The sequence below is a fragment of the Apodemus sylvaticus genome, chromosome 15, assembly GCF_947179515.1.
Source record: "Apodemus sylvaticus chromosome 15, mApoSyl1.1, whole genome shotgun sequence".
Classification (NCBI taxonomy): Eukaryota; Metazoa; Chordata; class Mammalia; order Rodentia; family Muridae; genus Apodemus; species Apodemus sylvaticus.
Genome location: NC_067486.1, coordinates 55,972,926 through 55,985,010, shown reverse-complemented (window position 1 = coordinate 55,985,010; position 12,085 = coordinate 55,972,926). Strand labels below are relative to the sequence as shown.

Genomic DNA, 12,085 nt, shown 5'->3' with positions numbered 1-12,085 from the left:
ACATGCACTGAGGACATGGAATGCTCCCCAGCCTCCCTCAGAATAGGCTCACCTTCAAGCCTCGCGAGAGAATAGCATTGCAAATGAGATCATTGCAGCTGAACTCCTCTTCTTCCTCTGTGGTTAATTTTAATCTTGTACAAACACATAACTTCAATGTTGATTCTTCTGTGTATTTCATGTTTGTCTAAGTCATGAAACTAATAGTATTAATCTCCTCTGCTGCACTTGGCTCTTGCAGTTAGAGACTCTGTGAAGATGACTCACAGAGGAGCTGTGTTCATGGTAACTTATAAACAAGATCAGAGGATAGATCTGGGCCAAGTTTTAATAATGCACTGACTCAGAAGACCAAAGTATTCACTTCATAATTGTTTGCATTAGTATAAAGTGTATATTGAACTGCCAGGTCATTGAATATACTTGATTTTTAGGTGTAATTTTTGTGCTGTGGGGTCTGAGTTTTCCAGCAGCATTAGTGACAAGCTGAAAGGAAACACTCCGGGCCAGTGTGAAGCTCAGGGCGGAAGGCCAGTTGGGTGGCCCTTTATTATGGCTCTGAAAAGAACAGAGGGTTTCCTGTGACAAACCTTAAAAGGAGTAGAAGAATACTTTAAAAGGAATAATATTTTACTGAGGTTGACAGTTCTGTCAGACTGTTAACCTCAGTAAAATATTATTGTGCCCCACTGCTTGTACTGGGCAAGACTAGCATTGGAAGCCCTTCCAGGAGGGCAGCATTCAGAATTCTGCCTTATACTCGGTTTAGAAGCTGCTTCCCAAGTCAGCTAGCTCTCTTTCAGTGGTGCAGACCACCCTCTGGGTGCTTCTATCAGGCAGCTAGGTAAATTGGGATTGGAACATTGCGAGGGACTCCATAGATGCTTTGAGGCTAGAATGATCCTAAGACTTTCCCAGTGAAAGCTCCTTTGCCTGAGAATGCAAGGCTAGGCCAACCAAGCAAGTTACCTCAGTGAAAAGAGAAGCTAATGATAAATTAGCTAGCGAGTGCAGGTCAGGGTGGGGCAGGGCGTGGACCAGCCTCAGGGGCTCTCTTGTCTCTGTGGTGATCATGGGTTCTTGGGTTCTTTTTGTGCATATTTTCTATCCACTACCTGACCCCTGTGTTGTTTGTTGTTGTTATTTTGGCAGAAGATAGTTTTTTTCATTTAATATAGAGTAGAGGACAGCACCTTCTCAAGGATTGGCAAAGGCCAAAGGAAACATTCCTGTAGAACACACTCAAAGGCTGAAGGCAGACAGTGATCGAGGAGACCACTGTTGCAGTCTGTATTGGAGGCATGCTTCTATAGACTGAAGTCTACAGAAGAGACAACTTTCCCTTCAGAACATACTCCTGCCCAAGAGATTAACATGCCCATTTCAATAGACTCCTAATGAGAGGACAGTTTTATGCTCTTCATCAAAAAACTTCTAGCCAAATAGTAATCTTACAAGGTTACACACACACACACACACACACACACACACACACACACACACATACACACTCACTCTATTATTGTAGTGATCTTACAGTTAGTTCAGAATGTCATGTCTTTACCTAGGGCTACATATATGCCATAGATCAGTTATCAGAGCCCTGCAATTCTGGTCTTTGTTTAAAACCTGCTGGTTTTGAGAGGGGCTCATCCCAATGACCTTCAAGCCTGCCTATCTACCTACCTACTTCACATTACCTCCTCAAGAGGTGAGACTCTAAAGTCATTTTAGATGTTTGGATTTAGATAGTCTGACTATTTGGGGCTGCGGTGGGTGTAGAAGGGGGTAAGGTTGCTGACTTGGAGCTATATAGAGTTAGATTGCTACAGGACCATCTGAGGATGGACTGATTGTAAACAAGAGGAGAAAAAAAATAAGAGAGTAGGCACACAAGGTCCAAGACAAATATAATCACCACTGAGATTATAAGTATAATTCACTTCAACTATGAAAATTGAGAGGTCCAGCAAAGTCATTTGCCAAAAGGGATGGTAATGTCTGGCATGGTTTGAACCTGGTCTTGTCAGTCAGATGGAAGATTAGCAGAATTAAGAATTATAACAATCAACCTTAATAATAACACAAGAATTCCCCATGAGTAGCTGTGAGGATATCTATCTAACATGTCCTGGCTACCCTTGGACTACTGTGTCAGGCTGCTTTAAAAAATGTCCCTCAAATTGATGGATTTGAGCCAAGGCCTAGTTAAGAACTAACTCATAGGACTGCACCTCAGCATTCTGTGTAATACTATTAAGAGTCTGTCAGTTGTGGTAACCTACCCTTGGAACCCTGAACAAAGAGGCTTTTAGCTTATCAAGAGCATGCTACCAGGAATCAATCTGTCTTCCCTTGTTTTATCTGTTAGCTGTGCTACTGGAAAGGTTTTGATTCCGAACATTGAGACCTGTACACCATAGGAGATTTTTCAATGGTTGACCTTTAAAAGTGTAGAGTTTAAAAGGAATTTAAGGGAGGCTTGAGGTATCACTCTAAGAAGAAAACCTTACAGCAACAGAGAGCTCCTGGTTCTGCTGAGGTATCTGAAAGCCAGAATTGCAATTCAGTAGCTTAGCACATATAGTTTTGCTTAAGTTGTTATAATCACTGACATTCATCTGTGTTTTTACATTTTTATTTCTGATATTTTAGCTGAAGAAATTAAAAAGCTGCGGAAACAACTAGAAGAGATCCAAAAAGAAAATGGCCGATATATCGAATTATTGAAAGCAAATGACATATGCTTGTATGATGACCCCACAATCCACTGGAAAGGAAATCTGAAAACCTCAAAGGTGTCTGTTGTTATTCCAAGTGACCAGGTCCAGAAAAACATCATCGTTTATTCCAACGGGAGCCAGCCTGGGGGAAACAGCCAGGGGACAGCTGTTCAGGGAATAACCTTTAACGTTGGTCACGGCTTGCAAAAGCAAACCGCCAATGTGGTGCCAGTGCAGAGGGCCTGCAAGCTTGTGACTCCTGTGTCTATTTCTGGAGTTTACCCTTCTGAAAGCAAGCCATGGCATCAGACTACAGTGTCTGCACTGGCTGCCAACCAGTCTGTTCCCCTTTGTCCTCCCACTGCCATTTCTACTCAAAACATTCTCGAACTTTCTACTTCTGAAAGCCAATCAAGTGTGCTCGGTGCCACTGGTGGCTCGGTGGTCACGGTTTCAGTTGGCCCTGACCCTCACCATCATCGTTCCTTGAATACATGCCTAAATGATCAAAATGTTTCAGAAAATAGCAATGCACAGGAGAGCCCCAAATCGTCAAAGGAAACAGTCACGTGTGTCTCAGGTGCGTCCTCCTGCAGTCCGGCCGCCGTCCCCGAGGCACACCCTGAAACTAAGTCCAGTCCGAGTATGCAGGGCTTCAGTGCAGATTCGCAAAACACCCTCGCGTCGGTTACCACCACCGTGTGCTCCCAGCCTCCCGGGTCGACAGGCGGCTCTTCTCCAGTGAGTAGCAGCGAGACTGCAGACTCGGCAAGTACAGCAACAGCGGTGGTGCCAGCCCACGCCACAGGGGAGAGGAGTACCCTCCCAGTGAGTAGTCTTTCTACAAGTCCTTTGGAGGATAGTTGGACTCTTTCTTGTTCTCTACCGTCTTCAAGTGTCAGTGCTTCAGAACTAAAAAACATCAACAGCCTTACCCGAATCTCCTCTGCGGGAAACACACAGACAACATGGACTACGCTGCACCTGGCTGGAAGCACTATTCAGCCTTTAAGCCAGCCACCATCTTCTGCTGCAACTCCAGCAGTAAATGACGGTGGCACCAGCTCTGCCCCAAGCAACCGCAAGCCTGTGACTGCAGGCATCACCCTAGATAATTCCCCTGCCACAGACGGGCAGCCAGGCGAACAAGTAGTGGTGACGCTGCCTTCGTGCCCCTTACCTATGCAACCACTGCTTGCCCAGCCACAAGTTAAATCTCAGCCTCCCAAAAATATCCTTCCCTTGAATTCAGCAATGCAAGTGATTCAGATGGCTCAGCCGGTTGGGTCAGGGGTCACTGCAGCTCCGGCTAACCAAAATGTCATCATTCTTCAGCCGCCCAGCACAACCCCGTGCCCAGCAATGATGAGGGCAGAGGTCTCCAACCAAACAGTGGGCCAACAGATTGTTATCATACAGGCGGCTAATCAGACCCCAGTGCCACTTCTCTCTGCTCCCCATCCTGGTCCTGTACGACTGCCTGTCAACGGAGCCAGTGCTATAATAGGGTCTCATAATTCAGTGCAAAATGTGCCAGCCCCACAGACTTTCGGAGGAAAGCATCTTGTCCACATATTACCAAGACCTTCATCTCTGTCCACTTCTAACTCAACACAGACTTTTTCTGTTACCATGTCAAACCAACAGCAGCCTCAAACCATTTCTTTAAACGGACAGCTCTTTGCTTTGCAGCCTGTGATGTCCTCATCAGGAACTACAAATCAAAGCCCTATGCAAATTATTCAACCCACCACCAGCGAAGATCCAAATACCAATGTTGCCCTGAACACATTTGGGGCTTTGGCCAGCCTCAATCAAAGCATATCACAGATGGCTGGGCAAAGCTGTGTCCAGTTGTCTATTAGCCAGTCTGCTAATCCTCAGACTTCTGCAAGCAGTCAAACCAGCCCTGCTAACTGTGTCTCACTAACAACAACTGTAGCACCTACCATGACAGCAGATAATTCAGCCACACTATCCACTACTTACAGTCTTGTCACAGCTTCCTCAACAAACACTGTCACTTGTTTGCCCTCTACCATGAAATCAAAAAGACTGAGCAAGAAGCCAGGTGCCAAAAAACACTTAGCAGCTAACAAGCCAACATGTCTCCTGAATTCAGTCAGAGATGTGAGCAAGGTGGACAGCTCAGCAGAGCCATCCTGTAGTGATAGACTGCTGGACAGCCTCCCTGTCGGCCTATCATCTGTTGCTGTGTCCCAGCCAAAGGATGTTAGTATTTCTGCTTCACATTCTTTGGACATTCTGAATTGTGAATCAATAATCCCTGTGTCTGGCCCCAAATCTAAGTCGGCAGAAGACACTAGCTCATCCTCCCAAGAATCTGAAACAAATGAACAACTAGTATCAGCTCCAGCGACGTCCAAAGATTCCACTCCCATTTTGCAAGAGACATCTCAGGGTACGCCACCATGTTCTGTAGCATTGTCCAATGGTATGAAATCCTATACTTCAGCCAATGTGTTGACTCCACCTCCTGTCGAATCCCAGAGCTTGGCTTCTCAGGTTTCTGCTATGTCATCCACTTCAAGCACTGACTGTATTTCTGAGGTAGAAATTGTGGCAGAACCTTGTCCAGTTCAGCAGGATTCATCAGACACCATGCAAACAGCAGGGCCTCTAAAGGGGCAAGGACTGACTATGCTGCTGTCTGATCTTGCTAAAGAAAAGGACCTTCAGAGGTCGTCCCTCTCAGTCCAGATGGAGCATGCTGACTTTTCTCCAGAGAGTTCTAAGATAGGTGATTCTAATGTTGACTTGCATCCCAAGCAGGAACTGCTCCTTTTGAGTGATGACAGAGACCCGCCCCAGCCCCACGCCTGCCTCCCCGACCAGGAGGTTATGCCTGGCTCCTTGCTCGCCAGCAGGCAGGCTGACTCTCCAATGTCAACCAGCTCTGGCAGTAGTCGTAGCTTCTCAGTTGCATCCATGCTTCCTGAAACAACTCGAGAAGATGTGACCAGCAGTACGACAACTAACACATGTGACAGTTGCACCTTTGCAGAGCAAACTGACATCGTGGCCCTTGCCGCCAGGGCCATCTTGGACCAGGAGAGCATTGAGAAGGGAAGGCTTGGAGCACAGGCTGATGTGAAGGAGGTTACTCCAAAGCCTTCTGAAACCTCTTTAGAGGGAGAACAGCCCTTTAAATCACAGATCCACAAGGAGACTTGCACAGGACAGGCAGATCCACCACCAAATGAATTTAACTCTCAGGATTCCGTGGAAGTGACAGTTGATAGGCCTCTTGAAAAGCCAAGCTGTTCTCTGGGAATGAAAGCATCAAATGCCCCCTTACAGGCATCAGCCTCTCAGCCACCAAGTCTCGCCCATCACAACAGTGTCAGCCATCCTCTGGTCAGCTGCACTGGTCTGTCGCAGAGCTCAGATCAAACTTCTAATCCTGTGACCGTTAATATGACTGTTTCATCCAGTTCTTATGGCAGCCAGCCTCCTGTGCCACCTCTGATGACAGACTATCCCCAGGAACAGCTGAACAGCATGGCGAGTGCCATCCCAAATCCACAGGTTCAAGAACCGCTGTCAAAGCCTAGTCATGAAAGTCGTAAAGATTCTGCAAAGCGCACTGTACAAGATGACCTTTTACTATCTTCAGCCAAACGTCAAAAGCATTGCCAGCCAGCCCCTCTCAGGCTTGAAAGTATGCCCCTGATGAGCAGGACTCCAGACAACATTCCTGATCAAACTCAAATGATGGCGAGCCAGATCACCCCCAACTCTTCAAACTCAGTTGTACCTGTTAGCAACCCAGCACACGGAGATGGCCTTACACGGTTATTCCCACCTGGTAACAACTTTGTGGCTCCTGCACTGAGGCAGACAGATGTTCAGTGCAATTCTCAGCCTTCGGTTGCTGAGCAGCAGCAAACCCAGGCAGGCCAACATCTGCAGGCGCTGCAGCAGCACGTACCACCTCAAGGAGTGTCTCACCTTCACACCAACCATCTGTACATCAAGCAGCAGCAGCAGCAAGCAGGGCAGTTAAGAGAGAGGCATCACTTGTACCAGCTGCAGCATCACTTGCCTCATGCAGATAATGCTGTCCACTCCCAGCCTCATATTGTGCACCAACAAAGAACTCTACAGCAGGAAGTTCAGATGCAGAAGAAAAGGAATCTCGTTCAGGGCACTCCTACATCTCAGCTAGCCTTACAACCAAAACATCATGGGACTGACCAGTCGAGACCCAAGAGTAGCCAGCCACACCCTCACCATCAACAGATGCAGCAACAGCTGCAACACTTCGCAAATTCCCAGCCAGAGAAGAGCTGTGAAAACCCTTCAACTAGCCGGGGCCACCATAGCCATCCCCAGAACCATCTCAATCAGGATGTTCTACACCAGCAACAGGATGTTGGAAGCAGACAGCAGTCTTCTGACCACGTGTCTGGGCATAATCCAATGCAGAGGCTTTTACCATCAAGAGGCTTAGAGCAGCAAATGGTGTCCCAACCAAGTATTGTTACTAGGTCTTCAGACATGACCTGTGCTCCACACAGGCCAGAGAGAAACCGAGTGTCAAGTTACTCTGCTGAAGCACTCATTGGAAAGTCATCTTCTACTTCAGAACAGAGGATGGGCTTATCAATTCAGGGTTCCAGGGTTTCAGATCAGCTTGAAATGAGAAGCTATCTTGATGTTCCCAGAAATAAAAGCTTGGCACTTCATAATATGCAGAGTCGCATGGATCATGCTGTCACCTCAGATATCCGCCTTTCTGATTGCCAGACATTCAAACCAGGTGGAGCCAGCCAACAGCCCCAGAGTAATTTTGAAGTACAATCTTCAAGAAACAATGAAATAGGTAACCCTGTGCCATCACTGAGAAGCATGCAGTCCCAGGCTTTTCGAATTAGTCAAAACACTGGCCCACCACCAATAGACCGACAGAAGAGATTATCTTATCCACCAGTTCAGAGCATCCCAACAGGAAATGCTGTCCCACCAAGGGACAGTGAGAACACATGTCACCAGAGTTTCATGCAGAGTCTGCTTGCTCCTCACCTTGGTGATCAGGTCATTGGGAGTCAAAGGTCACTCTCGGAACATCCAAGGAATACACAATGTGGTCCATCTTCAACAATTGAATATAATTGTCCCCCAACTCGAGAAAGTGTTCATATCAGGAGAGAGAGTGAAAGTCAGAATAGGGAGAGTTGTGACATGTCTTTAGGTGCAATTAACCCCAGGAACAGCACTTTGAATATTCCTTTCTCAAGTTCCTCTTCCTCTGGGGATATTCAAGGTCGAAACACAAGTCCCAATGTTTCTGTACAGAAGTCCAATCCCATGAGAATTACTGACAGTCATGGGGCCAAGGGCCACATGAACCCTCCTGTCACATCCAACATGCATGGGGTTGCAAGGCCAACTTTGCCACACCCCTCTGTGTCTCATGGGAATGCTGACCAAGGGCCTCCTGTTCGTCAGGCTAACTCTACAGTTGCCCAGAGATCAAGACATCCCCTGCAGGACAGCAGTGGTTCCAAAATCCGCCAACCTGAAAGGAATCGTTCTGGAAATCAAAGGCATAGTAATGTCTTTGATCCAAGTCTTCCTCATCTTCCTCTCTCTACTAGTGGCAGTATGATTCTTGGACGGCAACAGCCTACTGCAGAGAAGAGAGGAAGTATTGTTCGCTTCATGCCTGATAGTCCACAAGTACCTAATGACAATTCGGGTCCTGACCAGCATTCGCTGTCACAAAATTTCAGTTTTCCTTTTATTCCTGAGGGTGGCATGAATCCACCAATAAATGCTAATACTTCCTTCATTCCACAGGTGACTCAGCCTAGTGTCACCCGAGCCCCAGCTCTCATCCCAGTAGATCCCCAGAACACTCTCCCTTCTTTCTACCCACCGTACTCCCCTGCTCATCCTCCTCTGTCCAATGACATTTCAATCCCTTACTTTTCTAATCAAATGTTCTCCAATCCTAGCACAGAGAAAGTAAACGGTGGAAGTTTAAACAACCGATTTGGGTCAATTTTATCTCCTCCCAGACCTGTTGGCTTTGCCCAGCCAAGTTTCCCTCTTCTCCCCGAGATGCCGCCAATGCACATGGCCAACTCTCACCTATCCAATTTTAATATGACGTCATTGTTTCCAGAAATAGCGGCGGCTCTTCCTGATGGCTCAGCAATGTCTCCTTTGCTTACCATAGCAAACTCCTCTGCCTCTGACTCTTCCAAGCAGCCCTCAAACAGACCTGCTCACAACATAAGCCATATTTTAGGTCATGATTGCAGTTCAGCTGTTTAAATCCAGAAAAACTAACCATAAAGGTTTGGGTTTGAAATGACAACTGTTCTTCTGTACACATGTGCATTGAGAGCTTATGTGGGTCTATGTCTTTGTATGGGATAACCATTTTCCAATTAGCTTCTGACTACAAGGAAGTCGTGTCAGAGAGGATGCAGACACTGGGGTTGTCAAAACAATCATCTTCATTCCTGAGTGATGTGCTTTCTTTAACCTAAGTGATTTACCTTTCGAAGCTTGATTTGTAATCTTTTATTCCCTAAGTACTAATTCAGCCAGAAGTTGAAGAGATCTTGGCACATGCTGGGTGGTAGGAGGGAGCAGAGATTTTAAATTCAGTTGTTGAGAAGTTGTAAAATAGACAGTTGAGATGGTTAAGTTGTAAATCCAAAAGTAAAAGCAACTTGAAAGAAATCATGATTCATCATAGGTGCTTGCTGATGTCACCATCTAACAGTTCTGAACCATGGCAAGTATTGAATTGATAATGAGTTGAATTCCCATAAATAAAAATTATCAAGCAGATAGAAAATAAATGAAGTTTGATCAGCCTTCATTCCTGAGCTTTGATACAGAGACTGCTTTCTTAATTATAATTTTTAATAAACTACCTAAATTTCATATCATATTCTTCAAAGTAGGGAGCCACATTCTCCTTTAATGTGCCAAGATTCTGAAAAGCAAAAGTCTTCCTTAGACATTGAGCCTTAAAAATACAAAGCTAAGACAAAATACAGAAATGTTTTCCACTTAGTACTTGGGTTTTGCATTAGGCCAAAGAATAACAGCAGTTGTATTGTGGGTTTTCCTGGTGTCAGTGACTAGTGCTTCATCAGTTGAGTTGATTTAGTATTTACTCTTCATCCTATTTATTTGGTCTTAAAATACATTAATTTACAATCACTTAAATGTTAGAACTGCTCAGTAAATGTTATGTTTAGAAGATACATTTGAGCCTTTCAGATGCTTCAGAGTAGAGTTTTAAGCTGTCTTTTCATTTGCCGATTATTTATATTGAATATAGAATTGTAAATTACATTATTGTCCTTCATAACAGTTATAATAAGAAAATGAATTTATTATTTTTCTTGTAGGTATGAAATGGTGCTTCACAAAAATACCTTCACTATGTATGTATGTCTGTGTTCATGAGTGAGAGTGGGTGTGGAAATGGTTTTAGAGTAGAGACTGGTCCTTACTGTTGGAGATGTATATCATATACACATCTTTACTTATCATGTTGCATATGATAAAATGATATAATCTTGTCTCAGTTGGAAATTAACAAGTTGGAAATGACCATAGAACTGCTGTCTGCAAATGGACAGTTGAGACTTGCTCTAAAGCACCGGTTGTTTCTCAGTCCTCCTAATGCTGCGGCCCTCTAACACAGTTCCTCATGTGATGATTCCCAACCATAAAATTAGTTTCATTGCTACTTCATAGCTGTAATTTTGCTACTGATATGAATTGTAATGTACATATGTGATTTCAGATGGTCTTAGGTGACCCCTGTGAATGAGTCTTTTGACCCTGAAATGGGTCAGAACCCACAGGTTGAGAGCCCCTGTTCTAAAGCATAGGGAAACATACTGTAGTTGTTTTTTTTTTTTAATTCTCTCAAACATTATATCCCAACTGCAGTTCTCCAGCCCCACCCGTCTCCCCTCTCCCCCAGGTCCAGTCCTTCCCCATTGTCTCTCCTAAAAATTAAAATTGAAAAAAAAAATAGCAGGCCACCCAGGGACATCAACTGAACACAGCATGGAAAGTTACACCAAGACCAGGCACAAGCCCTCATATGTAGGCCGGATGAGGCAACCCAATAGGAGGAAAAGGATCCCGCTGTAGATAAATATTTTTTTAACCCCAAAGAATTAGTAATGAATTTTAAACATATATTGAATCTTAAGTAAAGCTAAGAAAAAAATTGAATTGTTTTAAAATTGTTTAAACTCAACCTTTCAATTGTTGCTACCTACGCTCTGTTAAAAACTGAATAGAGGGTGAGGTCCACAGGATGGGCCCATTGACTCTGTGGACGCTAGCCCAAGGACCAGCAGAGGCTTCAGGTTTGAAGGGGTTTTTGTTTGTTTGTTTTGTTTTTGTATATTATTATTATTTTGGTTGACTTTCTTTTTAGACTAAGAAAGCTGCCCAGGCCCAGTCAGAGCAGTTACCACTGAATGCCTTTCTAAAGGCTCAGCACAAGTGTCACCTATGCCTGGTCACCTGTTTTCAGCAAGCTCCTCTCTTTCTGCTGCCCTTGAAAGTCACCCCTTCTGGTGACCTAGGCCAACCTGTTTCTTCCCTGAGTCATATTCCTGGAGAAGAGAACTTCCAGAGTGCAGTACTTAATGTGTGAACACCATACTAGGAAAGCTACTGAGGGAAAGAACATGTAGCAGTTGCTTTTAGGCATGAATATTCAGCGTTTTCTTTGTACTTGAAAAGTCCAGCCTGCCAGCTTCACTGGGTAGCGTTCTGTGAGCCTGTCATCCGTCCCACCTTCTCTTTTTGGTGGCCTTTGACATATGTATCCTCACATCATGGTGGCTCTTGAGTTCTGAAGGACAGACTTGCTCAGTTTGGACTTAGGTAACATGGCATGGACAAAGTTAAGGTTTGTGTTGTGTTTTTGAGACAGGGATCTTGCTATGTTGTCCAGACTGGCCTGGAATTCCTGGGCATAAGCAGGCCTTCTACCTCAGCCTCCTAGGTAGCTGGGACTAGAGGTGCACTCTGCCACCGTGCTAAGAAGCACCACTTGAGAGTGCGGCATAAGAGTCCTAAAGCCTGTTGCTACTTTGGGTTATTTTTGTTTGGTTGACTGACTGCAGCTCAGATCTGCACTGAGATAGCACCACCGCCATGGCTTTCACGGTGAGTGTACTGCACTGTGATGCTGTCTGGCTCCGCTTTTCATGACCATCTGGAGAGAGATGGAAAGGTCTGCAGATAATTAGGCTCCTGCTCACATGTGGTTCTAAATAAAGACAATTTGTTAGAGATCACTTCATCCACGGCTCAGGTGAGAGTGAGGTCTCACTGTGATCCTG

General features: G+C 45.1%; 1 protein-coding gene across 2 annotated transcripts in view; it reads left to right on the top strand.

The window, feature by feature from the left end:
• Positions 1 to 10,643, top strand: part of Usf3 (upstream transcription factor family member 3) — a 48,306-nt gene extending 37,663 nt beyond the window's left edge. For both annotated transcript variants that reach the window (XM_052157806.1, XM_052157805.1), the window contains one exon: positions 2,656 to 10,643. In XM_052157806.1, the coding sequence (XP_052013766.1) occupies positions 2,656 to 9,026 (6,371 nt within the window). In that variant the 3' untranslated portion in view covers positions 9,027 to 10,643. The remainder of the gene's footprint in view (positions 1 to 2,655) is intronic.
• The last annotated feature ends 1,442 nt before the right edge of the window (positions 10,644 to 12,085 follow it).